Source organism: Oenanthe melanoleuca, chromosome 1A (genome assembly GCF_029582105.1).
Source record: "Oenanthe melanoleuca isolate GR-GAL-2019-014 chromosome 1A, OMel1.0, whole genome shotgun sequence".
Classification (NCBI taxonomy): Eukaryota; Metazoa; Chordata; class Aves; order Passeriformes; family Muscicapidae; genus Oenanthe; species Oenanthe melanoleuca.
In genome coordinates this window covers 69,499,664-69,523,779 of record NC_079334.1, presented here as the reverse complement: position 1 = coordinate 69,523,779, position 24,116 = coordinate 69,499,664, and the positions used below count along the sequence as shown (strand labels likewise).

The window sequence follows — 24,116 nt, the reverse complement described above, 5'->3', positions numbered from 1 at the left end:
TAACGCACCCCCTGAGAGCCCACGGGCCCCTTGGCACACTCGGGGCGCCAAGGGGGAGCTGAAACACCCTTGGGTCCCACCCCACACCCCTGCACCCCAGAACTTCCCCAGGAGCGGGAGGAAAACCACAGGGATCCCTGAGCAGTGGTGGGGGCAGAGGGGACAGGAGGAGGAGAGATGCCTGTGGGGTGTCCAGGGGAGCCCCATTAGGGGGGATGCCCATGGTGACCATGGGGGAGTCACAGCCCCGGGGTTGTCCATGCAAGGGGGAGGTGCCCATGGAGGGACCCAGAGACCCCCACAGGAGATGGGCTGTCCATGGGGTGCCCATGGGGAGGGGATGCCCACGGGGCTGGAATGCCTGTGAGTGGGGTTGTTCACAGAGAGGGGGTGCCCACGGGGACGGGGTGCCAGGGGGAGAAGGAGACCCCCGCCTGAGGGAAGGAGGCACCGTGGCCGGCAGCCCCCCGTGGCCATCAACTCGTGGCCATCAGCTCCCGTGGCCATCAGCTCCCCGTGGCCATGAACCCTCCGTGGCTAGCAGCTCCCCATGGCCAGCAGCCCCCCTTTGGCCAGCAGCCCCCCTTTGGCCAGCAGCCCCCCTTTGGCCAGCAGCCCCTGTGGCCATGAACCCTCTGTGTCCAGCAGCCCCTGTGGCCATGAACCCCCCGTGTCCAGCCGCCCCGTGGCCGTGCCCTCACCTCGCGGCTCCACGCCCTTGCCGTAGACCTTGACGCCGCTCGTGTCCACGGCCGGGTCCACGGTGACGCGCACGGGGCAGTTGGGCACGGGCAGCCCGCCGTAGTTGATGGTGATGCTGTAGGCACCGGCGCTCGCCGGCGTGTAGGTGATGGCGTAGGTGCCGTCGCGGTTGTTGTGCACCAGCACCTCGGCCTTGATGCCGCTCTCGGAGCGGATCTCGATGGTGAGCTCGGCCTCGCCCGCCTGCGAGCAGTCCACCGAGAAGGCGGCCGCCTCGCCGGCGCGGCCGCGCTCCAGCCCCGGCCCCGACGCCGTCACCTTGGCCGGGTCGAAGGGCGCGGTGACCGCGGCCGTGAAGGGGCTGCCCGGGATGTGGCGCCCGGCGAACAGGATGTTGATGTGGTACTCGCCGGGCGCCGTGGGCAGGTAGGACACGGCGCAGGAGCCGTCCCCGTTGTCCTGGCACTCGATCTTGGCCTCGCACGGCCCCTCCACCGTCAGCCCCAGCCCCCCACTGCCCGCGCCCTGCGTGGCGATGGAGAAGGGCGCTGGCACCCCGACACGGCCGCCCTTCAGCCCCGGCCCCGAGGCCACCACCTGCGGGGACAGGGACACGCGGCGTCAGGGGGACACAGGGACAGGTGGGGGTCAGGGGGACAGAGGGACACAGGGGGGGCAAGGGGGACACAAGGACAGGGAGGGGTCAGGAGGGACATAGGTACAGGTGAGGGTCATGGGGACACAAGGACACAAGGGGTCAGGGGGACAGAGGGACACCTGGGGGGGCAAGGGGGACACAGGGACACACGGGGTCAGGGGAACACAGGGACAGGGAGGGATCGGGGGGGACATAGGGACAGGTGAGGGTCATGGGGACACAGGGACACATGGGGTCAGGGGTGACAGAGGGACACCTGGGGGGGCAAGGGGGACACAGGGACACACGGGGTCAGGGGAACACAGGGACAGGGAGGGATTGGGGGGGACATAGGGACAGGTGAGGGTCATGGGGACACAGGGACACATGGGGTCAGGGGTGACAGAGGGACAGGTGGGGGTCAGGAGGGCAGAGGGGCACACAGGGACACACAGGGACACCCAGGGACGCACTGGGACACGCAGGGACACACTGGGACACACTGGGACATGCAGGGACACACTGGGACATGCAGGGACACACAGGGACGCACAGGGACAGGGACACACAGGGACAGACAGGGACACTCACAGGGACACCCAGGGACAGACAGGACACACAGGGACACCCAGGGACCCACACCCTGTATGCCAGGCGCACCTTGGAGGGGTCAGGGGGCAGCAGGGCCTCCACAGGGAAGGGGCTGCCTGGCACCGGGTGCCCGTCGTAGGTGACCTCGACGCGGTGGGGCCCCTCCTCGGCGGGCGTGAAGGTGACGGGGTGGGGGCCCCCGGGGGGCGCGGGTGCCAGCGTGCAGGGCACGGCGCGGCGCGAGGGGCCCGTCACCTTCACCTCCAGCTGCCCCTGGCCCCCCGCGCCCTGAGCCTCCACCTGGAACTCCTGCGCCTGCCCCACCTCCGCCTCTGCAGGGGACGGGGGTCACAGGGGTGTCCCGCAGCCCGGGGCACCCCAGACCCATGCAGACCCCACAGCCAGATGTGCCCCGAGATCCGGGGGGGTTGTGTGTGCATCCAGGCATGTCACCTCCACCCAAGGGTGCCCCACATCCAGGGCACTGTTTCCCCACAGGGTGTGTCCCCCCATGCCCCCACCCATGTCTGTCCCCCATATCATGGCTGCTCCCACGATGGTCCCAAACCTCTCCCACTGTGGTGCCCCCCAACCCACCCTTGGGGCCCAGAGCTGCACCCCAAAACCCGGCTGTGTATCCCCACCCAGCTACCCCAACTCACAGTGTCCGTGTGTCTGTCCCCCGTGTGTCTGAGCCCCACGCTGAGCCCCACACCCCAGAGTGCCCCCCCATTCTAGTGCCCCCCATTCCGGTACCCCCCATTCCAGTGCCCCCCATTCCGGTACCCCCCCATTCCGTGCCCCCCCATTCCGGTACCCCCCCATTCCGGTGCCCCCCCATTCCGGTGTCCCCCCAGGGTGCCCCACATGCAGGGTGCCCCCTCCCTCGTGCCCCCCACTCCCCAGAGCTGCACTCACTGCTGTTGAGCCCCTGCACCTTGACCTTGCCCAGCTGCAGGGGGGGGGCCACAGTGACGGGGAACGGGCTCTTGGGGATGGGGTCCCCCCCATAGGTGACCACCACAGACAGGGGGCCCTGAGGAACAGCTCCACTTCAGGGTGCTGCCAGGAGACCCCACACAGCACCAGCGTGGGGCACAGGGGGTGCAGGGGGTTCCAAGGGGGTACCACAGGGCTGGGGGGGCAGGGGGTCATCCACAGCTGCTGGGGAGGGTCCCAGGGATGGGGGAACCCATGGATCTGGGGGTGCCCACAGAGGTGGGGTGTCCATGGCCATGGGGGGATGTTCACAGGGGTGGGGATGGCTGTGAGGAGGGGGTGCCCAGGGGGGTGCCCAGGGGGGTGCCCCTATAGGCTGGGCTGAATGGTGGATGTGCTGGGGGGAGCGCAGGGAATGGGGTGCCAATGAGGGATCCCCTCATGCTGGGGATCCCTCCTGCATTGACTCTGTGGGTTGGGGTGCCCTGACTGGTTTGGGGTGCCCTGATTGGTTTGGGTGCCCTGGCTGGTTTGGGGTGCCCTGACTGGTTGGGGTGCCCTGACTGGTTGGGGGTGCCCTGTCTGGTTTGGGGTGCCCAGACTGGTTTGGGGTGCCCCTGGCTGGTTGGGGTGCCCTGGCTGGTTGGGGCGCCCTGGCTGGTTTGGGGTGCCCTGGCTGGTTTGGGGTGCCCTGTGGGCGCTGCCGTGGCCAGGCGCCCCAGCACGCACCTGCTGCAGCGGGGTGTACTTGACCGTGTAGGAATAGTCGTGGTTGTCGATGACCTTGAAGTCGGCCACGGCCGGGCCGGGCCCCGTCCCCACGAACCGAACGTCCAGGGGCGCCTTCCCCGCGCCCCGCGTCTGCACGCGGAAATGGGTGGGGGTCCCCACCTCCACCCCTGCGCACATCGGGTCACTGCAGGGCCCACGGCACCCACGGCACCCACAGCACCCACAGCACCCACCCCAAAACACCCACAGTCCCTGCCCCACGGCACCCACGGCACCCATCACCCCAGCCCAGCCCCCTCCCCTCCGGCCCCTCACCTGTCCGGCTGAGCCCGGGTCCCTCGGCTTTGACCTTGCTGGCGTCGTGGGACGGATCCACCTTGATGCGGAAGGGGCTGGAGGGGATCTCCTGGGGAGCAGAGAGGGCACAGTGACACGGGGGCACCGCAGCCCCTGGGGCAGCCCCACGGGCAAGGGGACGGAGCTGGGGCATGGGGCAGCGCCAGGACCCTGACCTGGTTGGCAAACAGCACCATGATGGTGTAGAGCCCCGCGCCCGGCGCCGTGTACTTGACCGTGAAGGTGTCGTTGTCGTTCTTGATGATGTCGAAGTCGATGTCGGCCTCCAGCGGCCCCACCACCCCTGGGGCGCACTTGATGCCAATGCTGACGTCACCTGTGGGGGTGGCTGGGTCAGGGGTCCCCACTCCCCCGGGGGACACTGAGGAGTAGAACCAGGCACATGGGGCAGGGGGCCGGATCAGGGCTGGGGACGATGGACAGGAGCAGGGCTGATGGATCAGGATCAGAGATAATGGACCAGAATCAGAGATAACGGACCAGGATCAGAGATAACGGACCGGGATCAGAGATAACGGACCGGGATCAGAGACAACGGACCGGGATCAGAGATAATGGACCAGGGATGTAGTGCAGGAACAGGGAGGCAAGCCCAGGAGTCCTGGACCAGGAGCAGGGATGTTGAACCAGGGATGCAGGACCAGGACCAGAACTGATGGGCCAGGATGAGGGACCCTTGATCCAGGGATGATGGAGCAGGACTGGTGGGAATGGTCCAGGACAGGGTGCTGGCCCAGGGGTGCTGGCCCAGGGACACAGGCCTCATGGCCACAGAGGAGGTCCCAGGTGCCCCCACCACGGCACCCACCCTGTCCAGCCTCGCTGCAGTCCACGGTGAAGTAGGTGGGCTCGTTGGCCTTCAGCCCCGTCTTCTCCACACCTGGCCCATGCACCTTCACCCTGCTGGGGTGGCTGCCCTCACCCACGCTCACCTGTGGGCCCACAGTGTCACGTGAGGCAGGAGCATGCACCCCTCTTTCCCTGGCACCCCAAGGGACTGGGAACTCCAACCCGCCACTGGCACCCTGCCTCCATCCAACCTCCCCATAGACTCCCATCCACAGCACCTCATGGGACCCCCAGACCTACCACAGCACCTCATGGGACCCCCAGACCTACCCCAGCACCCTATAGGTCTGGGACCTCCATCCCCACAGCCAGCACCCCATGGGACCCCCATCTCCATCCAGATCACCCCATGGGCCCCCAGCAGCACCCAGGCCCCCCATCCCACTGCCATGACCCACATCTGACACCATAACACCCCCTATGACTAGCAGCCCCTCCGACACCTCCTGGGACCCCCAGGGCCACCCCAGCGCCCCATGGGCCCCCATGGCACGCACACGGAAGGGGCTGTTGGGGGTGTTGACACCCCCCCAGGCGATGATGACGGTGTGCTTCATGGCCTTGGTGGGGACGTAGACGCAGTGGAAGGTGCCGTCACCATTGTCCTTCACCTTGATGTCAATGGGGCAGCCCTCGGCGTCCTGCGAGCAGCAGGGGGAGGTGAGGGAGCCCAACGGCACTCAGAGTGGCCGATGGCACCCAACAGTGCCAAATGGCACTCAACGGTGCCCAACGGCACTGAGTATTGGCCAATGGCACCCAACGGTGCCCAACGGCACTGGGTGTTGGCCAATGGCACCCAACGGTGCCCAACGGCACTGGGTGTTGGCCAATGGCACCCAACGGTGCCCAATGGCACTGAGTGTTAGCCAGTGGCACCCAACGGTGCCCAACAGCACTGAGTGTTGGCCAATGGCACCCAACGGTGCCCAACGGCACTGAGTGTTGGCCAATGGCACCCAACGGTGCCCAATGGCACTGAGTGTTGGCCAATGGCACCCAACAGTGCCCAATGGCACCGGGTGTTGGCCAATGGCACCCAACGGTGCCCAACAGCACTGAGTGTTGGCCAATGGCACCCAACGGTGCCCAATAGCACCCAATAGCACTCAAGGATATCCAATGGTGGCCAACAACACTAAATAGAACCCAGCAGTGTTCAACAGTGCTCAAAGGTTCCCAACGCCTCCCAGTGTCACCCAGCAGTCCCCAGCAGCCCCCAGCAGCCCCCAGTATCCCCCAGTATCCCCCAGCAGCCCCCAGTATCCCCCAGCAGCCCCCCAGGGCTCCCACCTGTGCATAGAGCTTGAGGGGCCCCTTGCCGGCAGCCCGGGCGTCAATGGTGAACTCGGCCGGGCGATCCACGATGCAGCCGGTGGGCTCCAGCCCCGGCCCGAAGGCCTTCACCTGTGGAGAGGGGGCGCTGAAGGAGGCAGGGGGCGCTGGCACCCCGGCGAGGTGTGATGGGGCACGCGGGGCACCCCGAGGGCTGGCAGGACCCGCGGGCGCCACGCACCTTGTCGGGCCAGGAGTCGGGGGGCGCGGGGCGGATGTCGGCCATGAAGGGGCTGTCGCGGATGTCCTCGTCGTCACACACCACGTGCACGGCGTACAGCCCCGGCTCCGTGGGCCAGTAGCGCACGTCGCACGAGCCGTCGCCCTTGTCGTCGCACTCGATGCGCGCCTGCGACGGGCCCTCGATGGAGAACCCTGGGGACGCAGCCCCGTCACCCTGCGCCCCTGGGCCCCGCTGGGGGACACCTGACGTGGCTTTATGTCCCCCCACAGCGGGGACCCCAGACCTCTGTCCCCTCTCTGTGACCATGTCCCCAGGGTGGCACCACCCATGTCCCTCCAACCCACTGGGGCCACCCCCAACCTGCCCCATGTCCCTTCCTCTGTGTGCCTGTGTCACCACAGCAGTGGGGACCCCACCATCCTCCAGCCTGTCCCCATGTCCCCAGTGGGGTTTCACGCACTCTGTGCCCTAGTCCCCTCCACACTGACACCCGTCACAGTGCCACGCTGCCCCATGGTGCCCCCATTCCGTCCCCATGTCCCCAAAGAGTGGCACTCACTCATTCCCCAATCCCCACCACACAGCTCCCCCCTGTTCCCACCACACGACCCCCAATCCTGTCCCCATGTCCCCACCACAGTGCTCCTGTCCCCATGTCCTCCCTTCAGGGCTCACCCAGGGTCCCCACCACAGTGTCCCCCCATGTCCCCCAGGCTCACCCAGGGTCCCCACCAGTGTCCCCCCATGTCCCCCTGGCTCACCCAGGGTCCCCACCACAGTGTCCCCCCATGTCCCCCTGGCTCACCCAGGGTCCCCACTTCCGTGCCGACAGCCTCCACCACGAAGTCTGCAGGGCGCCCCACGACCCCGCCCTCGAGCCCCGGCCCCCAGGCCCGGACCTTCTGTGCCCCCGGCTGGGGGGACACCTGCACCTCAAAGGGGCTGGGGGGACAGGCAGGTGTGAGGGGGGCTGTGACACACCTGTACACCCCCCGTCCCTCACACACCTGCACCTCAAAGGGGCTGGGGGGACAGGCAGGTGTGAGGGGGGCTGTGACACACCTGTACACCCCCCTCCCTCACACACCTGCACCTCAAAGGGGCTGGGGGGGAATGGGGGGAATGGGGGAAATGGGGGGAGTGGGGGCAATGGGGGGAACGGGGGGAGTGGGGTGAGGGGGCTATGCTACCCCTGCACACACCTGCACCCCCAAACATCTCCCACCCCTGGGACCTGCCCCTCAGATTGGCTGGGGGGATGAGGCAGGGCTGGTACCCCTCACTCACCCCCAAATTCCCCAGAGCCCCCACCCCGGGGGGACACCTGCACCTGAGGGCCTGGGGAGGGTGGGGGGCAGCGAGGAGCGGGGTTGCACGTCACCCCCGTCCCCCAGACACAAACCCCCCCTCGTTCCCCCTTCGCCCCCCGCTGCACTGACCTGCGGGGCACGGCGTAGCCGCCCCAGGTGATGCACACCTGGTAGGTGCCGGGCACGCGCGGCACGTACTCGCACTCGTAGACGCCGTCCCCGGCGTCCCGCACGGCCACCGGCTCCTCCGAGCCCCCTGCGGGAGGGGTCAGACGGGCGCCCACCCGGGATGCCCCCCGCCCATCCACCCCCCTCCCCACGGTGTCCCCCGTGTCACACCCCCGCGTGTCCCCAGTCACGCCCACCCCCCATGGGGCACCCCCACCCGTGCACTGACCCCTGGGCCCCCCGTGGACCCTCCCCACAGCCCCCGCGGTGCCCTCCCCCAGCCCCCCGGACCCTCCTCACAGCCCCCGTGGACCTTCCCCACAGCCCCCCCGGACCCTCCCCCAGCCCCCGCGGTGCCCCCCCCCAGCCCCCCGGACCCTCCCCACAGCCCCCGCAGTGCCCCCTCCCCACAGCCCCCCGGACCCTCCTCACAGCCCCCGTGGACCTTCCCCACAGCCCCCGCGGTGCCCCCTCCCCACAGCCCCCCGGACCCTCCCCACAGCCCCCGCGGTGCCCTCCCCCAGCCCCCCGGACCCTCCTCACAGCCCCCGTGGACCCTCCCCACAGCCCCCGCGGTGCCCCCCCCCAGCCCCCCGGACCCTCCCCACAGCCCCCGCGGTGCCCCCTCCCCATTCCCCCAATGACTCACCTGGTCCCCGCAGCGTCACCCGCAGCTCCCCGCTGCCCGCGCCCCGTGTCAGCACCCTGAAGTCGGCCACGTCCTGCACCCGGACCCCGCGCGGCTGCAGCCCCCGGCCCGTGGCCCGCACCGCCGAGGGCGTGCAGGCTGCAGGCTGCCGTCAGTGCCGCCGGCGCCGGGGCGGGGAGCCCAGGGCGGGGGCGCCAGGGGTGGGGGGGCGTGGGGAGCCCAGGGCGGGGGGCGCCAGGGGTGGGGGGGCTGGGGACACCCAGGGACAGGGGGTGCCAGGGCTGGGGGGGACTGGGGAGCCCAGGGACAGGGCAGGGGGTGCCAGGCCTGGGGGACCCTGGGGAGCCCCCAGGAAGGACGGGGGGTGCCAGGGCTGGGGTGCCTTGGGGAGCCCCCAGGGACAGGACACAGGGGGGTGCCATGGAGTCCTCAGGGGCACAAGGAACCAACCCCTGGAGACACCCTGGGGACAGGGGTGCCAGAGGGACACCCTGGGGACTGTGAGGGGACCACTGGGTCACCTGTGGTCACTTGTTGATGTCATGGACCACCCCAGTCACCATTGGGTGCCATGGGGCCACTGTGGTCACAGCAGGGTGCCATGGGGACACTGAGAGGTGGCACTAGCTGCAGGGTCACAAATGCTGTGCAGCCTCGTGGGGACCCGGGAGAGAGCTCACCCTCAGCCACGTTGACAGTGAAGGGGCTCCTGGGGACCTGGGTGCCAGCGTAGGTGACACAGATGCTGTGTGGCCCTTCGAGGACGGGCCGGTAGGTACAGCGGAACACGTTGTCCCCCTTGTCCTCCAGCATCACCTCCACCGTGTCCCGCCGGCCCTGGGGGTCCGTGATCACCACCCCCACGTCGCCAGGGCCAGCCCCTGCCACAGCAAGACACGGGTAAGTGCCACGGCCAGGCCACCGTGGGAACGGGGCCCCAGGGCCACCGGCCGTGCCACGGCCCTGCCAGCCTGACAGCATGGCACTGTCACCCTGACAGCAGGGCCCTGTCACCCTGACAGCATGGCCCTGTCACCCAACTGTGCCACGGCCCTGCCACCCTGACAGCACAGCCCTGCCACCCAGCCGTGCCTTGGCATTGCCACCCTGACAGCACGGCCCCATGGCCACCAGGCCACCCCACGGCACAGGACACAGCTTGGTGCCACTTGCTGTGCCACGGCCCCATGGCCACCAGGCCACCCCACGGCCATGGCACACGACACAGAGTGTCCCCAGGGACCCCAGCCCCACCTGCAGTGTAGATGTCGAAGTAGGTGGGCTTGTTGGCCACGTTGCCCACGGGCTCCAGGCCGGGGCCACGCGCTGTCACCTTGCTGGCGTCGCCCAGGGCCATGCCCACGGTGACCCCAAAGGGGCTCCCGTCGATGTTCTGGCCCGCGAACAGCACCGTCACCTGCAGGGCACGGGGACACCGAGGCTGTCAGGGGCCACGGCCCCACGGCCACACCACACCTGAGGTGTCCCTCCCCATGGAGACAGCACGGGGGACGTTCCACAGACACCCCTGGGTGACAGCCGGGAGAGGATCCCCCAGCAGTGACCCCCCAGGGACTCCCCACTGTCCCCTGCAGGGACCCAAAGGCACAGGACAGCCAGGAATGCCCACAGGACACTGCAGAGTCCCCCCATTACCACACCTCCCCCCAGAGACTTCAGCGTGGCATCCCAGGGATCCTACAGAGCACCCCAGGGACCCGACAGAGCACCCCAGGGACCCGACAGAGCACCCCAGGAATCCTACAGAGCACCCCAGGGACCCGACAGAGCACCCCAGGGACCCGACAGAGCACTCCAGGGACCCTATAGAACACCCCAGGGATCCTATAGAGCACCCCAGGGATCCTACAGACCACCCCAGGGATCCTACAGAGCACCCAGGGACCCGACACAGCACCCCAGGGATCCTATAGACCCACCCAGGGATCCTACAGAGCACCCCAGGGACCCTATAGAACACCCCAGGGACCCTACAGAGCACCCCAGGGCCATGCAGTGCCATCCCTGGGGACCACAAGGGATCCTTAGGGATCCTCTAGGGACTCCCGAGGGACCCCCGAGGGACCCCCAAACCCCACTGTGCCAGGTGTCCCCATTCCCCTTGGGAGGGGCAGCCACCACTCTGAGATGTGGGGGTGTCACTGTTTGGGGGTGTCACGGTTTGGGGGTGTCACAGGGGGCATTGAGGGGGTCCTGCAGGGAGGGTAGCGAGGGGCTGTGACAGAAGGGTGGCCTTGGGGGGTCACCGAGGGGCTCACCTTGTGCAGCCCTCCGACCTTGGGGATGTAGGTGACGCTGTACGTTCGCTTCTTGTCATTGTTGGGGACCACCTTGGCCTGGGGGGAAGAGACCCCAAAACGGGGGAAAGGGGTGACACAGAGCTGGGGCACTGGGGGGGGGGGGGTCTCCCAGAGGGGGGGTGGGGGCCCTGTACCTCCTCAGTGTGTCCCTCGGGGTCCTCAACGTAGACCAGGACCTCGCCCATCCCCGCCTCGAGGGTCTCCACGGTGAACTGGGCAGGGCGCAGCACCACATTGCCCTGGGGCTCGATACCTGCGGGGGGCAGTCAGGGGGGGCCACAGCCCACGGCACCCCAGCACCCCACAGCCCCCCACAGCCCCCAGCACCCCACAGCCCCCTGGAACCCCACAGCCCCCAGGGCTTGGGACCCCCAATGCAGGGGCATCCAGAGCGGTCTCCTGAGCAGGGTGGGTGACCTGACAGGATTTGAGGGGTCCCTGTGCACAGGGGGTCTCCTGGGGAGCCCGGGGTGGAGTGGAGACCCTCAGGTGTCCCTGGGCACAGGTGACACCCCAGGACTGGAGAGAAGTCCCTGGGCTTGGGGCACAGATCAGGCTCATGGCCTGACAGCCAGAGCCCCCCGGTGCTCCCCTCTGCTGGGTTCCAGAGCCCCCACACCCCCATCTGTATCCCAGTGCCCCCCCCAGTGCCCCCAGTGCCACTCCCCCTGTGTCCCCATGTGCCCCCAATATCCTCCCCGTGTGTCCCGTGTCCCATGTGCCAGGTCCCCAGCGCCCTGGTGTCCCCACAAACCCTCACCCCCCCACGACCCCTGTGCTGGGTCCCCAGCTGCACCCCCGGCCCCCCCAGCCCCCCGTACCAGGCCCGTAGGCGCGAGCACGGCCGGGCTGGGGGGGCTGGGGGCGCAGGGGGGCCCCCGGGCGCAGCTTGGCCTTGGGGAACTGCGACAGGTACGTCATCACCGAGTGCTCGTCCACGTTGGGGTCCACGATCTCCTCGGGGGCGATCACCTGGGGGGAGCCCACCCCTGTCAGACCCTCCTGCCTCCCCGGGCAGGGGACCCTGCTGGGACCCCCACCGTGCACCCCGCTGCCAGGAGGGGCCCCCGACCCCTCCCTGAGACCCCCAAGGCCATCAGACACTCCTCACCCTGCTGGGGTTCCCCCCACACCCACACCCCTCCCACAGGCGCCATGGGGTACCCACAAATGCCCCTGTGGGACCCCCAAGGACACCCCGGACACGCCCCTGCACCCCAAGCGTCCTCTCCCGGTGCCCCCACACCCCGCACCCGGGCAGTGCCCCCCCGCCCCCGCGCCCCCGTACCTGGGGCACCCCCAGCCAGTCGTCCGCCTGCTGCATGGCCTCCCGAGCGTTCTGCACCGGCTTGTTGGGGTCCCACTTCTCCCAGTCCGGGCACAGGCCTGGGGACCAGCAGGGTCAGGGGCGCCCCCTCCTGACCCCGCCCCGCGCCTCCCCCTCCTGCGCCCGGGGCCCCCCCGCGTCTGCACCGGGACCCCCGAGCCCCCCGAGCCCCTCGCACCCCACCGCACCCCTGCCAGCTGCCCCCGCTCCCCCCGCCCCCCACCCCGCTCCTCACCGGGGGCAGTTCCCCTGTTTGTCCCCCCCGTTTGTCCCCCGCGCCCCCCGCCCGCTCTCACCCGGGGCGCAGTGTCCCCCCGTTTGTCCCCCGCCCGCTCTCACCCGGGGCGCAGTGTCCCCCCGTTTGTCCCCCTCGTTTGTCCCCCCGCCCTCACCCGGGGCGCAGTGTCCCCCCGTTTGTCCCCCCCGTTTGTCCCCCCGCCCTCACCCGGGGCGCAGTGTCCCCCCGTTTGTCCCCCCGCCCTCACCCGGGGCGCAGTTGTCCACCAGCGCTCCCAGCGCTTTCCCGTCGCGCCAGTCGCGGTTGAAGTTGGTGATCGGCAGCTGCGGCACCTTGTTCTGGATCCAGCCCAGCAGCCGCTGCTTGGGGGTCTGGTGGCGGCCTTCGTCATCCTCCTCCTCCTCCCACATGGGCATGGAGATGGAGTAGTGCAGGATCAGGGTCCAGATCAGCCCCAGGATCAGCTTCAGGTTCCCGTCCACGATCGCCTTGCTGTCTGTGGGGCAGAAACGGGGGGGCTGAACCCCGAGATCCCTCGGGACCCCCCGGGGCACCCCGGCATCCCGCGGGACCCGCGGGACGGATCCCCCACCCTGACACCCCGGGATCCCCGCAGGGTCCCGTCCCGGCTGCCTGCGGGAAGGGCGGGTGGTGGGAGGAGCCGCCAGGGGCGCCCCGAAACCCCAGAGCACCGCCTGGGGCACCCCGACACCCCACAGCACCGCCACAGGGACCCCGAAACCCCGCAGCACCCTCACAGGGACCCCCGACACCCCGACACCCGCCGCACAACGGGCGGACCCCGCGCCCGTCTCGGGACACCCCCACACCCCACGGCAGTGCCACGGCACCCCGCACCCCAACACCTGCCGGGAGACACCCCGGGGCACAGAAGGGGGGGCTGAACCCCCCGACGCTCGCCCTGCCCCCCGTCCCTGCAGGGGGACCCCAGCCGCCCCCCGGGTGCCCCACCCTGACGTGCCCCGGGATTCCTGGAGTGCCAGAGCGGGGAAACTGAGGCAGGGGCGGCTGGGGGGAGGGGCCCGAGGCATCCCGGACCCTCCCCCACGGCCCGGGGAGCGGACCCTCCCCCGCTCTCGCCCTGCCGCCCCCCACGAGCGATCGCGTTTCAGGGAGGAACGGGGAGCGGGCGGGACACCCCCGGGGGCAGCACCCGGGACCCCCCCAAAACTCGGGGTCACATCTGGGGGGTCCCGGGAGGGGGCAAAGACACGCGTGGGGAGGGGGCGGTGGCACCGCGGGAGGGGGGTCCCGCAGCCCGCGGGTCCGAACGGGGAGCGGGGGGGTCAAACCTTCCCGGTGCCGGGGGGCCCCAAACCCTCCCGGTGCGGGGGGGGCCCCAAACCCTCCCGGTGCGGGGGGGGGGGGACCCAAACCCTCCCGGTGCGGGGGGGGGGACCCAAACCCTCCCGGTGCGGGGGGGGGGGGACCCAAACCCTCCCGGTGCGGGGGGGGGGGGGGACCCAAACCCTCCCGGTGCGGGGGGGGGGACCCAAACCCTCCCGGTGCGGGGGGGGGCCCCAAACCCTCCCGGTGCGGGGGGGTGACCCAAACCCTCCCGGTGCGGGGGGGGGGACCCAAACCCTCCCGGTGCGGGGGGGGGGGGACCCAAACCCTCCCGGTGCGGGGGGGGGGGGACCCAAACCCTCCCGGTGCGGGGGGGGGGGGACCCAAACCCTCCCGGTGCGGGGGGGTCACCCTGCAGCTGTCGGGTGGGGGTGGGCGCTGGGGCCCCGCGAGGGGCGCGGGCGAGCGCGAGGGCCGGCGCCCCCCCGAGCGTGAGCTCAGCGCCCCGGCCCCGAGCCAAGCGTGAGCTCAGCCCCCCCGGCCCGCACGGCCGGACCCCCCCGCCCCGCAGGGTCCCGCACGGCTCGGCCCTCGACAGCCGCTCCCAGCCCCAGCCTTGCACACTCGCCCCGTTCCCATTCATCCGCCGCCCTCCTCTTGCACACTCAGCGCCGGGCCCATCCTCGCTTGTCCTTCGTGCCCCTGGCACACTCATCCTCCGCCCCTGCTCCTCATCCGCCCACCCGTGCACTCCCGTCCTGGTCACACTCACCCTGTTCACACTCACCCTATTCACGCTCATCCATTCCCTCCTTACACACTCATCCATCCCCTCCTTACACTCATCCATCCCCTCCTTACACACTCGTCCCCGTCCCCACTCGCCCGCCCCTGCCCTCGCTCACTCTCCACTCCCATCCCACCCTCGCACAGCCGTTCTCGCCCTCCTTGGCCCACCGGCCTCACGCCCGTGGCCGGCCCAGCCCAGCCCAGCCCAGCCCGTGTCTGCCCCGTGCTCAGCCGCCCCTGCCCTCGCACCCTCACCCTCCCACCCCGTCCCCGCTCACACACCCACCGATGGACACCAGCTTGATGTGCTCCCGCTCCAGGAACTCGAGGGCCACCGAGACGTTCTCCAGCTTCATCTGGCGGAAGTTGGGGCGCGGGTGGTGCTTGCGCCCCATCTTCTTCTGGCTGAGCACCTCGAGCAGCGCGATGAGGCGCAGCCCGTCGCTCAGGTCGCGCTGCAGGTCCACGATGCGCTTCTGCACACACTTGAGGTGCTCGTTGCACCAGCGCGTGAACGTGTTCTGCTGGATCTTCTTCCAGGGCGCGTCCTCCGCAAGGTCCTTCTCGGTGGCCGGCAGCTCCTCGGGGTCCTCGCCCGGCGCTGGCTCGTAGGTAGAGTTCATCCTGGAGGGGCTGGGGTCCTCGGCGGGCAGGGGGGCGCTGGGCGCTGTGCAGGGTCCTCAGAGGGTGGGGGCGGGGGGTCCTGGGTCACTCCTGGCGCTGGGTGAGGTCCCGGGTCAGTCCCGGTGTCCCGAAGGGATCCTGGTACCGGGGGCGTGGGTCCCGAACCAGTCCGGGGTCCTGGGGGGGTCCCGGGGTGGGGGTTCTGGAGCTGGGGGACGGTGTCCTGGCTCGGGGTCGGTGTCCCGGGTCAGAGCTGGTGTCCCGGGTGGGGCCCGGGTGGGTGCTGCTGCCCGTGCGGGTCCCGCTGCTGGGGGGTGGCGTCCTGGGTCAGTCCCGGTTCCTGGGCGGGGGTCCGGGCGGGGGTCTGTGTCCTGGGTGGGGTCCCAGTTCCCGGCGGTGGGGGACGGTGTCCTCGGTCAGCCCGGGCGCTCAGGGAGGGGCCCGGTGCCCGGGGACGGGGCCCGTCTCAGTCCCGGGGTCCCGGCAGGGGTTCGCTGCTCGGTGCCCGTGTCCTGGGGAGGGGTCCCTGTTCCCGGAGTCGGGGCTGGGTCTGTCCCGGCGCAAGTTCCCGGCGGTGGGGTCGGTTCCCGTGGGCTCCCGGCGGGTTCCCGGAGGGCTGGGGCGCGGTGGGTTCCGGCTCGGTTCCGATGGGTTCGCGGAGCGGCGGTCGCGGGGGTCCCAGAAGCGCTCCTGGGCCGGGGGCGGCGGCGGCGAGTGGCGGGGCCGGGGGCGGCGGCGGCTTTAAGCGCTGCCCCGGCCCGGCCCGCCCCGTCCCGGGGAGGGACCGACCGCGAGGGACGGACAGACCGACCGGGAGGGACGGACAGACCGCCCGAGCGGCCGGGGGTGGGCGGCCCGGCCCTCGCTATTTACAGCCCCGCCTCACGCCGGACCCCCAGACACCGGCACCCCAAAACCCCTGAACTTCGGCGCTCCCCAAACTTCGAACCCCGGAATCCTGCACACCCCGAACCCCGGAATCCTGCACACCCCGAACCCCGGATCACAGAACACCCCGAACCCCGGATCACAGAACACCTCGAAACCCGGGATCCTGCACACCCCGGAACCCCCGACTTCTGGACCAAGGCTCCCCCAAACCCCGGCAGTTCCCAAAACGCACAGACATCGGCACCCCTAAACCTCGATATCCCTAAAACCCCAGAAACCTCAAACACCGGCACCCCTAAACACCGGCACTGACAAATCCAAACACCCCAAAACGCCGGACCCACAAATTCCCGAACGCTGGCACCCCAACACCGCGAAACTCCCCAAATTCCCTAAAGCCCAGTGCCACAAACTCCCGAACCCTCAGAACCCCCTGCCCCCAGACATTGGCACCCCCAACCTTTGCACCCCCGAACTTCAGCACCCTCAAACCTCACCAAATATCGGCCCCCCCACATATCCCAGCTGAAACACTGCACCCCAAAATCTCGGCACCCCCAAACTCCAGAATCCACCCCCAGTCATCCCCAATACCTGCAACCTCGACACCCCAAAACCTCGGCACCCCAAAACCTGGGCACCCCATAGCACCCCAACACTGTTATCCTGATACCGGGACCTCGACACCCCAACACCGCAGCCCCCAGCAGCGCAACGCACCCCAAAACCCCCCCCAAACCCCCCCCCCAAACTTACTGGAACCCCCTCCACTCATCCCTTCCCACTTGGGGACCCCCGAAAAACTCACATAAAATCTCTCCCCCAGCCCCGAGGGGCACAACTGAGACCCCACAAACCCTCTCAGGATCCCCACAACCCCCACCGGGACCCCCCAGAACCACCCCCGCCCTGGGACCCCCACCCGGCCCCCCGGCTGTGCCCCACTCCCCCGGTGACCCCAGCCCTGGTCCCCCTGGCCGTGCCTCAGTTTCCCCAGCTCAGTGTCACACTGGGGAGGGGGTTCGGTCACATTTTGGGGTGACCCCTGAGCCCCTCTGCCCCCGAGTCTCTCTTGTGTCGCCCCCCCACTGCAGAAGCCCGAGGCCTCCTCGACACCCTTGGAGGGGGGGGACACATTTGGGTGACCCAGATCTGGGTCCCTGGGGGGATTTGGGGAGTATCGTGTTCCCCTGTTCCGGTCCTGCCCTGGAAGCTTCCAGCGGGGGGGGTCCGGGTGCACCCCGAGGTGACAACGGGTGACCGGGGGTGACGTGGGGGGTGACGCGGGGGGGGGTGACGCGGTGGCGCCTGCGCCAACACCTAAAAATAACCTGCCGAGTCAGAGCCACGCACCGGCACCCAAAATACCCGGGGGGGCACGCGGGGGGGGACCCCCAACACATCATCACCCAAAATACCCGGGACAGGGGCTGGGGGCACGAAACGGGACAGGCCCCCAACCCACGGAGGTGTGGGAATGGGGGCGAGGAGATTGTTTGGGGGTCAGGGGGACCCCCAAACCCATGGAGGTGTGGGAATGGGGGCGAGGGGATTGTTTGGGGGTCAGGGGGACCCCCAAACCCATGGAGGTGTGGGAACGGGGGCCAGTGGGTTGTTTGGGGGTCAGGGGGGTCTGGGGGGCGGGGGCACCGTGTCGGGGAGCTCCAGGGTGGTCCAGGGGGTCCGAGCAGTCAGGGCAGCCCGGGGGGGTCAGGGTGGTCCAGGATGGGGGTTCGGGGTGCTGTGGGGCAGGTCGGGGGGTCCCGGGGCCGGGTCTGGCTCTGCCAGGCAGAGGAAGATGATGGTGGGGCCTGACCCGGCAGCGTCCCCTGGGGAGGGGACACGGGGCAGTGCTGCCCCCCTGAGTGACACCCCCAGTCTGGTGTCCCCAGCCTGTCCTGGCTCTGGGGCTGGAGCACTCGGGGTGCTCAGGGTGGGGGGCGTGGGGAGGGGACATGGGCAGCGTGGGGGCAGACAAGGGGACGGGGGACACGGGGGACGTGGCCATGGGGACAAGGGACAGGGGACAAGGGCTGGGGGACGAGGGGCACGGGGACAGTGGGACACAGAGAGCAGGACCGTGGGGACAGCAGGGAAACGTGTGGGGCACGAACACAGACCCACAGAACACAGACCCACAGACCCCAGACCCACAGACCCACGGAATCCCGAGGCTGGAAAAGCCCCCAAGGCCGTGGGGTCCCAGCTGACCCGACCCCGCCCTGTCCCAGAGCCCTGGTGCCACCCCCAGCCCCTCCCGGGACCCCTCCAGGACACCCGAACCTCCCTGGGGCTGTGCCCCACGGTGCCCCATTGTGCCCCACGGTGCCCCACGGTGCCCCACAGTGCCCCATTGTGCCCCAGCTCTGCCCCTGCCCCCCTGAGCTGTGCCCCCTCCTCCCAGCTCCAGGGACCGCGGCTGCAAAGGGGAGCACACGGGAGGGACACGGGGCAGCTCTGGGGGGTGCGTGGGGTGTGTGAGGTGTGTGGGGTGTGTGGGTGTGTGGGGTGTGTGTGGGTGTGTGGGTTCTGTGGGGTGCGTGGGGTGTGTGGGTGTGTGGGGTGTGTGGGTGTGTGGGGTGTGGGTTCTGTGGGGTGTGTGGGGTGTGTGGGTGTGTGGGGTGTGTGGGGTGTGGGGTGTGGGTGTGTGGGTGTGTGGGTTCTGTGGGGTGTGTGTGGGTGTGTGGGTTCTGTGGGGTGTGCGGGTGTGTGGGGTGTGTGGGTGTGTGGGGTGTGTGGGTGTGTGGGTGTGTGGGTGTGTGGGTGTGGGTGTGTGGGGTGTGTGGGGTGTGTGGGTGTGTGGGTGTGTGGGTGTGGGTGTGTGTGGGTGTGGGTGTGTGGGGTGTGTGAGTGTGTGGGGTGTGTGGGTGTGTGGGTGTGTGGGTGTGTGGGGTGTGTGGGTGTGTGGGGTGTGTGGGGTGTGTGGGGTGTGTGGGTGTGTGGGGTGTGTGGGGTGTGTGGGTTCTGTGGGGTGTGTGGGTGTGTGGGGTGTGTGGGTGTGTGGGGTGTGCGGTGTGTGGGGTGTGCGGGTGTGGGGGTGTGTGGGGTGTGCGGTGTGTGGGGTGTGTGTGGGTGTGTGGGTGTGTGGGTGTGTGGGTGTGGGTGTGTGGGGTGTGTGGGTGTGTGGGGTGTGTGGGTGTGTGGGTGTGTGGGTGTGTGGGTGTGTGGGTGTGTGGGGTGTGTGGGTGTGTGGGTGTGTGGGTGTGGGGGGTGTGTGGGTGTGTGGGTGTGTGGGGTGTGTGGGGTGTGTGGGGTGTGTGGGGTGCGCACCAGCAGGGCTGGCCTGATCCAGTACAGCCCAGTACAGACCAGTATGACCTAGTACAGACCAGTATGACCTAGTACAGCCCAGTACAGCCCAGTACATTCCAGTACAGCCCAGTACAGACATTACAGCCCAGTACTGACCAGGACACCAAGACCAGACCCAGTACAACCCAACAGGACACGGTACAATCCCATCATACAACCCAGTGCAGTACAGCCCAGTACAGCCCAGTACAGCCCAGTACAGCCCAGTACAGGACAGTATGAACCAGTACAGTACAGCCCAGAATGACCTAGTACAGCCCAGTACTGACCAGTACAGCCCAGTACAGCCCAGTAAAACATGGGCTGGGGGTTCAGCCCACCCAATCCCTCTGTTCCTTCCCTGGCCCCATCCCTGGCCCATCCTTGAGCCCCCTGGCCCCCTCTCTGCCCCAGAGCTGGACAGAACCCCAGGGGTGCCCCAGGGTGGGCACAGCTTCCCCCGGGGGTGTCCCCCCTCTCCCCTGAGCTCCCCCTTCCCTGGGGGTCCCAGGGTGCCCCAGGGTCCCTGCCCAGCCTTTATAGCGCCCCAGCCCGGGGGGGCGGGTCTGTAATCCCCCCTAAGCAGCTTCTGCTCATCCTTCCTGTTCCCCGGGGGAGCCCCGGGGGGGGGGGGGGCAGGAAACGCTGGGACTCTTCTGGGACCTGAGCCCCAGCAGGGCACCCCAAAAGTGACCCCCATCAATGACCCCCCGGCTCTGCACCCCAAAAATGAGCACCCCACTCAGGCTGGGCCATCCTGGGGAGCAGGATCAAGGTGGGGACACTTGGGGACACCTGGGGATACCTTGGGACCCTTTCGGGACCCCTGGGGACACCTGGGGATACCTTGGGACCCCTGGGGACACCTTGGGACACCTGGCAGTACCGGGGGGACCAGGACAGAGTTGGGGGACCCTGGGCCACACTGAGGACCCTGGTGGGACCAGGACTAAGGTTGGGGACCTCGAGGGGGGACCAAGACTGGGCTTGGAAACACTTGGGGACACCCGAACACCGCGAAGGAGCAGAATCCAGCTCGGAGACCCCTGGGGACCCTCCCCATGCCCCGATGTCGTGGGGAGCCCCTCCGCCCCCCCCCAAATCCCCCAGAGCCCCGGCAATCGGCTCGGGCCGGCTCAGGGCGCCGATTAGGCGCTGAGCCGGGCTTAGCCCACCCTAATCCCCAAGTTTGGGCGGGCTGAGCCCGGATCCCCCTAAGCAGCTTTGGGGGCGCGGGCTATATCAGGGGGCGGGCGCCGGCCCGGCAGCGGCGCCATGGACGAGGACGAGTTCTACCTGTTCAGGAACCTGTCGCCGGTGGGGCCCTGGGATGGGCCCCAGTACCACATCGCGCCCATCTGGGCCTTCTACCTGCAGACCGTCTTCATGGGGCTGGTGCTGGTGGCGGGCACGCCGCTCAACGCCATCGTCCTCATCGTCACCGTCAAGTACAAGAAGCTGCGGCAGCCGCTCAACTACATCCTGGTCAACATCTCGGTCAGCGGCCTCATGTGCTGCGTCTTCTGCATCTTCACCGTCTTCGTCTCCAGCTCCCAGGGCTACTTCGTCTTCGGGAAGCACGTCTGTGCCTTCGAGGGCTTCTCGGGGGCCACCGTGGGTACGGAGGGGCCGCGGGGCTCGGGCTGGCGCCGGGGACCAGGGACTGACCGCTGGGGCTGTGGGAGTGACCGCTGGGGCTGTGGGAGTGACCACTGGGGCTGCTGGGAGTGACCGCTGGGGCTGTGGGAGTGACCGCTGGGGCTGCTGCGGCCAGAGGTGGCCGCAGTGACCTCCTGGGGCTGTGGGAGTGACCACTGGGGCTGTGGGAGTGACCGCTGGGGCTGCTGGGGCTACAGGTGGCCGCAGTGACCTCCTGGACCAGGGAGTGACCACTGGGGGCTGCTGGGGCCACAGGTGGCCGCAATGACCTCCTGGGGCCGTGGGAGTTGGAGTGACCACCACATTCTACTAAAGCTTTAGGAGCTGGACCACCACGGGTTGCTGGGGTGCAGGCATTGGGGTGACCTTCTGGACCTTTAGGAGCTGACCACTGTAGTCTGCTGGGACTGTAGGAGTTGGGTGACCACTGGGGACTGGTGGGGCTGCAATTGTGGTGACCATCCTGTTCCTCTGGGGCTGGGGGAGCTGGGGTGGTCCTTGTGGTCTGGTGGGGCTGCAGGTGGCAGAACAGGTGACCTCTGTGATGTGGGGGTGCCCACTGAGGGTGGGGGTGATTACTGCATTTTACTGGGCTCGTAGGACTCGGGGTGCCCCAGCGGTCTGGGGGCTCTGGGAGCTGGGGTGACCGGTGGCCCTGGTAGCCCTGGTGGCCGTGTGAGGCCAGCAGCCTCGTTCCCCCAGGGCTGGTGACTGGCTGGTCCTTGGCCTTCCTGGCCTTCGAGCGCTACATCGTCATCTGCAAACCCTTCGGCAACTTCCGCTTCAACTCGCGCCACGCGCTGCTCGTGGTGGCGGCCACCTGGATCATCGGCGTGGGCGTCGCCATCCCGCCCTTCTTCGGCTGGAGCAGGTGGGGACACGGGGACACGGGGACCGGGGGGGCAGGAGGGACAGGGAGGGCAGGGGAGGCGGAACAGCTCCAGGTGTGGCAAGGGGAGGTGGTGGGTGCGCCTGAGGCACCAGAACTGCCGTGGGGTGCAATGGGGGCACCGGGGGTGCCGTGGGGCGCCGTGGGATGCTGTGGGGCGCCGTGGGGTACCGTGCGGTGCCGTGGGGGGGCCGTGGGGTGCCGTGCGGTGCCGTGGGGTGCTGTGGGGTGCCGTGCGGTGCCGTGGGGCGCCGTGGGGTGCCGTGCGGTGCCGTGCGGTGCCGTGGGGTGCCGTGCGGTGCCGTGGGGCGCCGTGGGGTGCCGTGCGGTGCCGTGGGGTGCTGCGGGGTACCGTGGGGTGCCGTGGGGTGCTGTGGGGTACCGTGCGGTGCCGTGGGGCCGCACGCTGCCCCAGAGCCGGGCTGAGCGCAGCTGCTGCAGGTACATCCCCGAGGGGCTGCAGTGCTCCTGCGGCCCCGACTGGTACACGGTGGGCACCAAGTACAAGAGCGAGTACTACACCTGGTTCCTCTTCATCTTCTGCTTCATCGTCCCCCTGTCCCTCATCATCTTCTCCTACTCGCAGCTGCTCAGCGCCCTGCGGGCCGTGAGTCCCGGGGGCACGGGGACACGGGGACAGCGGGGTCAGGCACAGCTGTGGCCGAGAGCGAGGGATGGAGAGCGGAGAGGGACTGGGGCAGAAGGGAGAGAGGGAGGGAGGGCAGGATGGGGAGCAGGAGGCAGGGAGAGGTGACTGGAGGGGTGGAGGGAGGTTGATGGAGGGTGGGGCAGGAGGATGGGCAGGGTCAGGGGGCTGGGCAGGGGACCGGGCAGGTCCAGGGCAGGACCAGCAGCCCCGAGCCGTCCCCGTGCCGTGCAGGTGGCCGCGCAGCAGCAGGAATCGGCCACCACGCAGAAGGCAGAGCGGGAGGTGTCGCGCATGGTCGTGGTCATGGTGGGCTCCTTCTGCCTGTGCTACGTGCCCTACGCGGCGCTGGCCATGTACATGGTGAACAACCGCGAGCACGGCATCGACCTGCGCCTCGTCACCATCCCCGCCTTCTTCTCCAAGAGCTCCTGCGTCTACAACCCCATCATCTACTGCTTCATGAACAAACAGGTGACAGTGGGGACAGGGACATCCAGGGGGGCCCAGGGATATCCGAGGGAGACCCCAGGGACACTCGAGGGAACCCCAGAGATACCCAGGACACTCCTGTGAGGGGAATGCATTGGCAAGGGGGACACAGGAGATGGGGACACCCCAGGACTTTGGGGCAACGGGGACACACAGGGGTGCCCAAGGGCATCGGGACCAGGGACACTCGGGGATGGCATATGCAGGGTGTAAGGGACACCCAGGGACACTCGGGGATGGCACATGTGGGGTGTAAGGGACACCCAGGGACACCCGGAGATGGCACATATGGGGTGTGAGGGACACCCAGGGACACCTGCACGGCTGAGGCACCACGACCCTGGGGACAGGAGATGGGGCCAGTGCGGGTGTGAGAGGGCAGCGCACACAGGAGCAGTGGCGGCCAGGCTGGGCTGTGCCCGGCCCTGTGACCCCGCCCTGTCCCCGTCCCCGTCCCCAGTTCCGCGCCTGCATCATGGAGACCGTGTGCGGCCGGCCCATGTCCGACGACTCCGACGTGTCCAGCTCGGCGCAGCGCACCGAGGTCTCCTCCGTGTCCTCCAGCCAGGTCGGCCCCAGCTGAGGGGCTCTGGCTCCGCCCCAGCCCCCGGGACCCCCGGCCATCCCCCGGGCCCGGCCAGCCTAGGATGTAGCGCGGGTGGGACAATAAACCACGGCCGCGGTCAGAGCGCAACGGGAGCGGCGGAGCGCCGGGGCAGGGCGGGCACTGGGGCAGCTGTGCCCCACTGAACGGGAACTGGGGCAGCTGTGCCCCACAGCATGGGCAGCTGTGCCCCACTGAACGGGAACTGGGGCAGCTGTGCCCCACTGAACGGGCACTGGGGCAGCTGTGCCCCATTGAACGGGAACTGGGCAGCTGTGCCCCACTGAACGGGCACTGGGGCAGCTGTGCCCCACTGAACGGGCACTGGGGCAGCTGTGCCCCACTGAACGGGAACTGGGGCAGCTGTGCCCCACTGAACGGGCACTGGGGCAGCTGTGCCCCACAGCATGGGCAGCTGTGCCCCATTGAACGGGCACTGGGGCAGCTGTGCCCCACTGAACGGGAACTGGGGCAGCTGTGCCCCATTGAACGGGAACTGGGGCAGCTGTGCCCCACAGCATGGACAGCTGTGCCCCATTGAACGGGCACTGGGGCAGCTGTGCCCCACTGAACGGGCACTGGGG

General features: G+C 69.2%; 2 protein-coding genes across 4 annotated transcripts in view; one reads left to right on the top strand and one right to left on the bottom strand.

Moving 5' to 3' along the window:
* Nucleotides 1-15,366, bottom strand: part of FLNC (filamin C) — a 31,056-nt gene extending 15,690 nt beyond the window's left edge. For both annotated transcript variants that reach the window (XM_056482656.1, XM_056482657.1), the window contains exons 1-21: nt 14,723-15,366; nt 12,587-12,835; nt 12,063-12,160; nt 11,596-11,746; nt 10,909-11,027; nt 10,733-10,810; nt 9,708-9,870; nt 9,134-9,334; nt 8,454-8,591; nt 7,766-7,892; nt 7,132-7,268; nt 6,324-6,517; nt 6,101-6,214; nt 5,305-5,448; nt 4,767-4,890; nt 4,114-4,274; nt 3,917-4,007; nt 3,599-3,768; nt 2,849-2,966; nt 2,000-2,262; nt 702-1,299 (exon numbers count right to left, since the gene is read on the bottom strand). In XM_056482656.1, the coding sequence (XP_056338631.1) occupies nt 702-1,299; nt 2,000-2,262; nt 2,849-2,966; nt 3,599-3,768; nt 3,917-4,007; nt 4,114-4,274; nt 4,767-4,890; nt 5,305-5,448; nt 6,101-6,214; nt 6,324-6,517; nt 7,132-7,268; nt 7,766-7,892; nt 8,454-8,591; nt 9,134-9,334; nt 9,708-9,870; nt 10,733-10,810; nt 10,909-11,027; nt 11,596-11,746; nt 12,063-12,160; nt 12,587-12,835; nt 14,723-15,059 (3,775 nt within the window). In that variant the 5' untranslated portion in view covers nt 15,060-15,366. The remainder of the gene's footprint in view (nt 1-701; nt 1,300-1,999; nt 2,263-2,848; nt 2,967-3,598; nt 3,769-3,916; nt 4,008-4,113; nt 4,275-4,766; nt 4,891-5,304; nt 5,449-6,100; nt 6,215-6,323; nt 6,518-7,131; nt 7,269-7,765; nt 7,893-8,453; nt 8,592-9,133; nt 9,335-9,707; nt 9,871-10,732; nt 10,811-10,908; nt 11,028-11,595; nt 11,747-12,062; nt 12,161-12,586; nt 12,836-14,722) is intronic.
* OPN1SW (opsin 1, short wave sensitive) lies at nt 14,977-23,619 on the top strand. 2 transcript variants are annotated; one of them, XM_056482676.1, is made up of 6 exons: nt 14,977-15,048; nt 20,620-20,860; nt 21,604-21,772; nt 22,232-22,397; nt 22,671-22,910; nt 23,389-23,619. In XM_056482676.1, the coding sequence occupies exons 2-6, from the start codon at nt 20,629-20,631 to the stop codon at nt 23,509-23,511; spliced, it is 930 nt and encodes a 309-aa protein (XP_056338651.1). In that variant the 5' UTR covers nt 14,977-15,048; nt 20,620-20,628; the 3' UTR covers nt 23,512-23,619. The 2 variants fall into 2 exon arrangements, with proteins under 2 accessions (XP_056338651.1, XP_056338650.1); XM_056482675.1 differs by lacking the exon at nt 14,977-15,048 and having other exon boundaries at nt 20,518-20,860.
* Nucleotides 23,620-24,116: the final 497 nt, after the last annotated feature.

What these genes read in the sequence shown, in the direction of transcription:
- OPN1SW (XM_056482675.1), top strand. Translation starts at nt 20,518, where the DNA reads ATGGACGAGGACGAGTTCTACCTGTTCAGGAACCTGTCGCCGGTGGGG. An exon ending in CCCTTCTTCGGCTGGAGCAG is followed by an intron (nt 21,773 to 22,231) that starts GTGGGGACACGG and finishes CAGCTGCTGCAG; the next exon opens with GTACATCCCCGAGGGGCTGC. An exon ending in TGCTCAGCGCCCTGCGGGCC is followed by an intron (nt 22,398 to 22,670) that starts GTGAGTCCCGGG and finishes CGTGCCGTGCAG; the next exon opens with GTGGCCGCGCAGCAGCAGGA.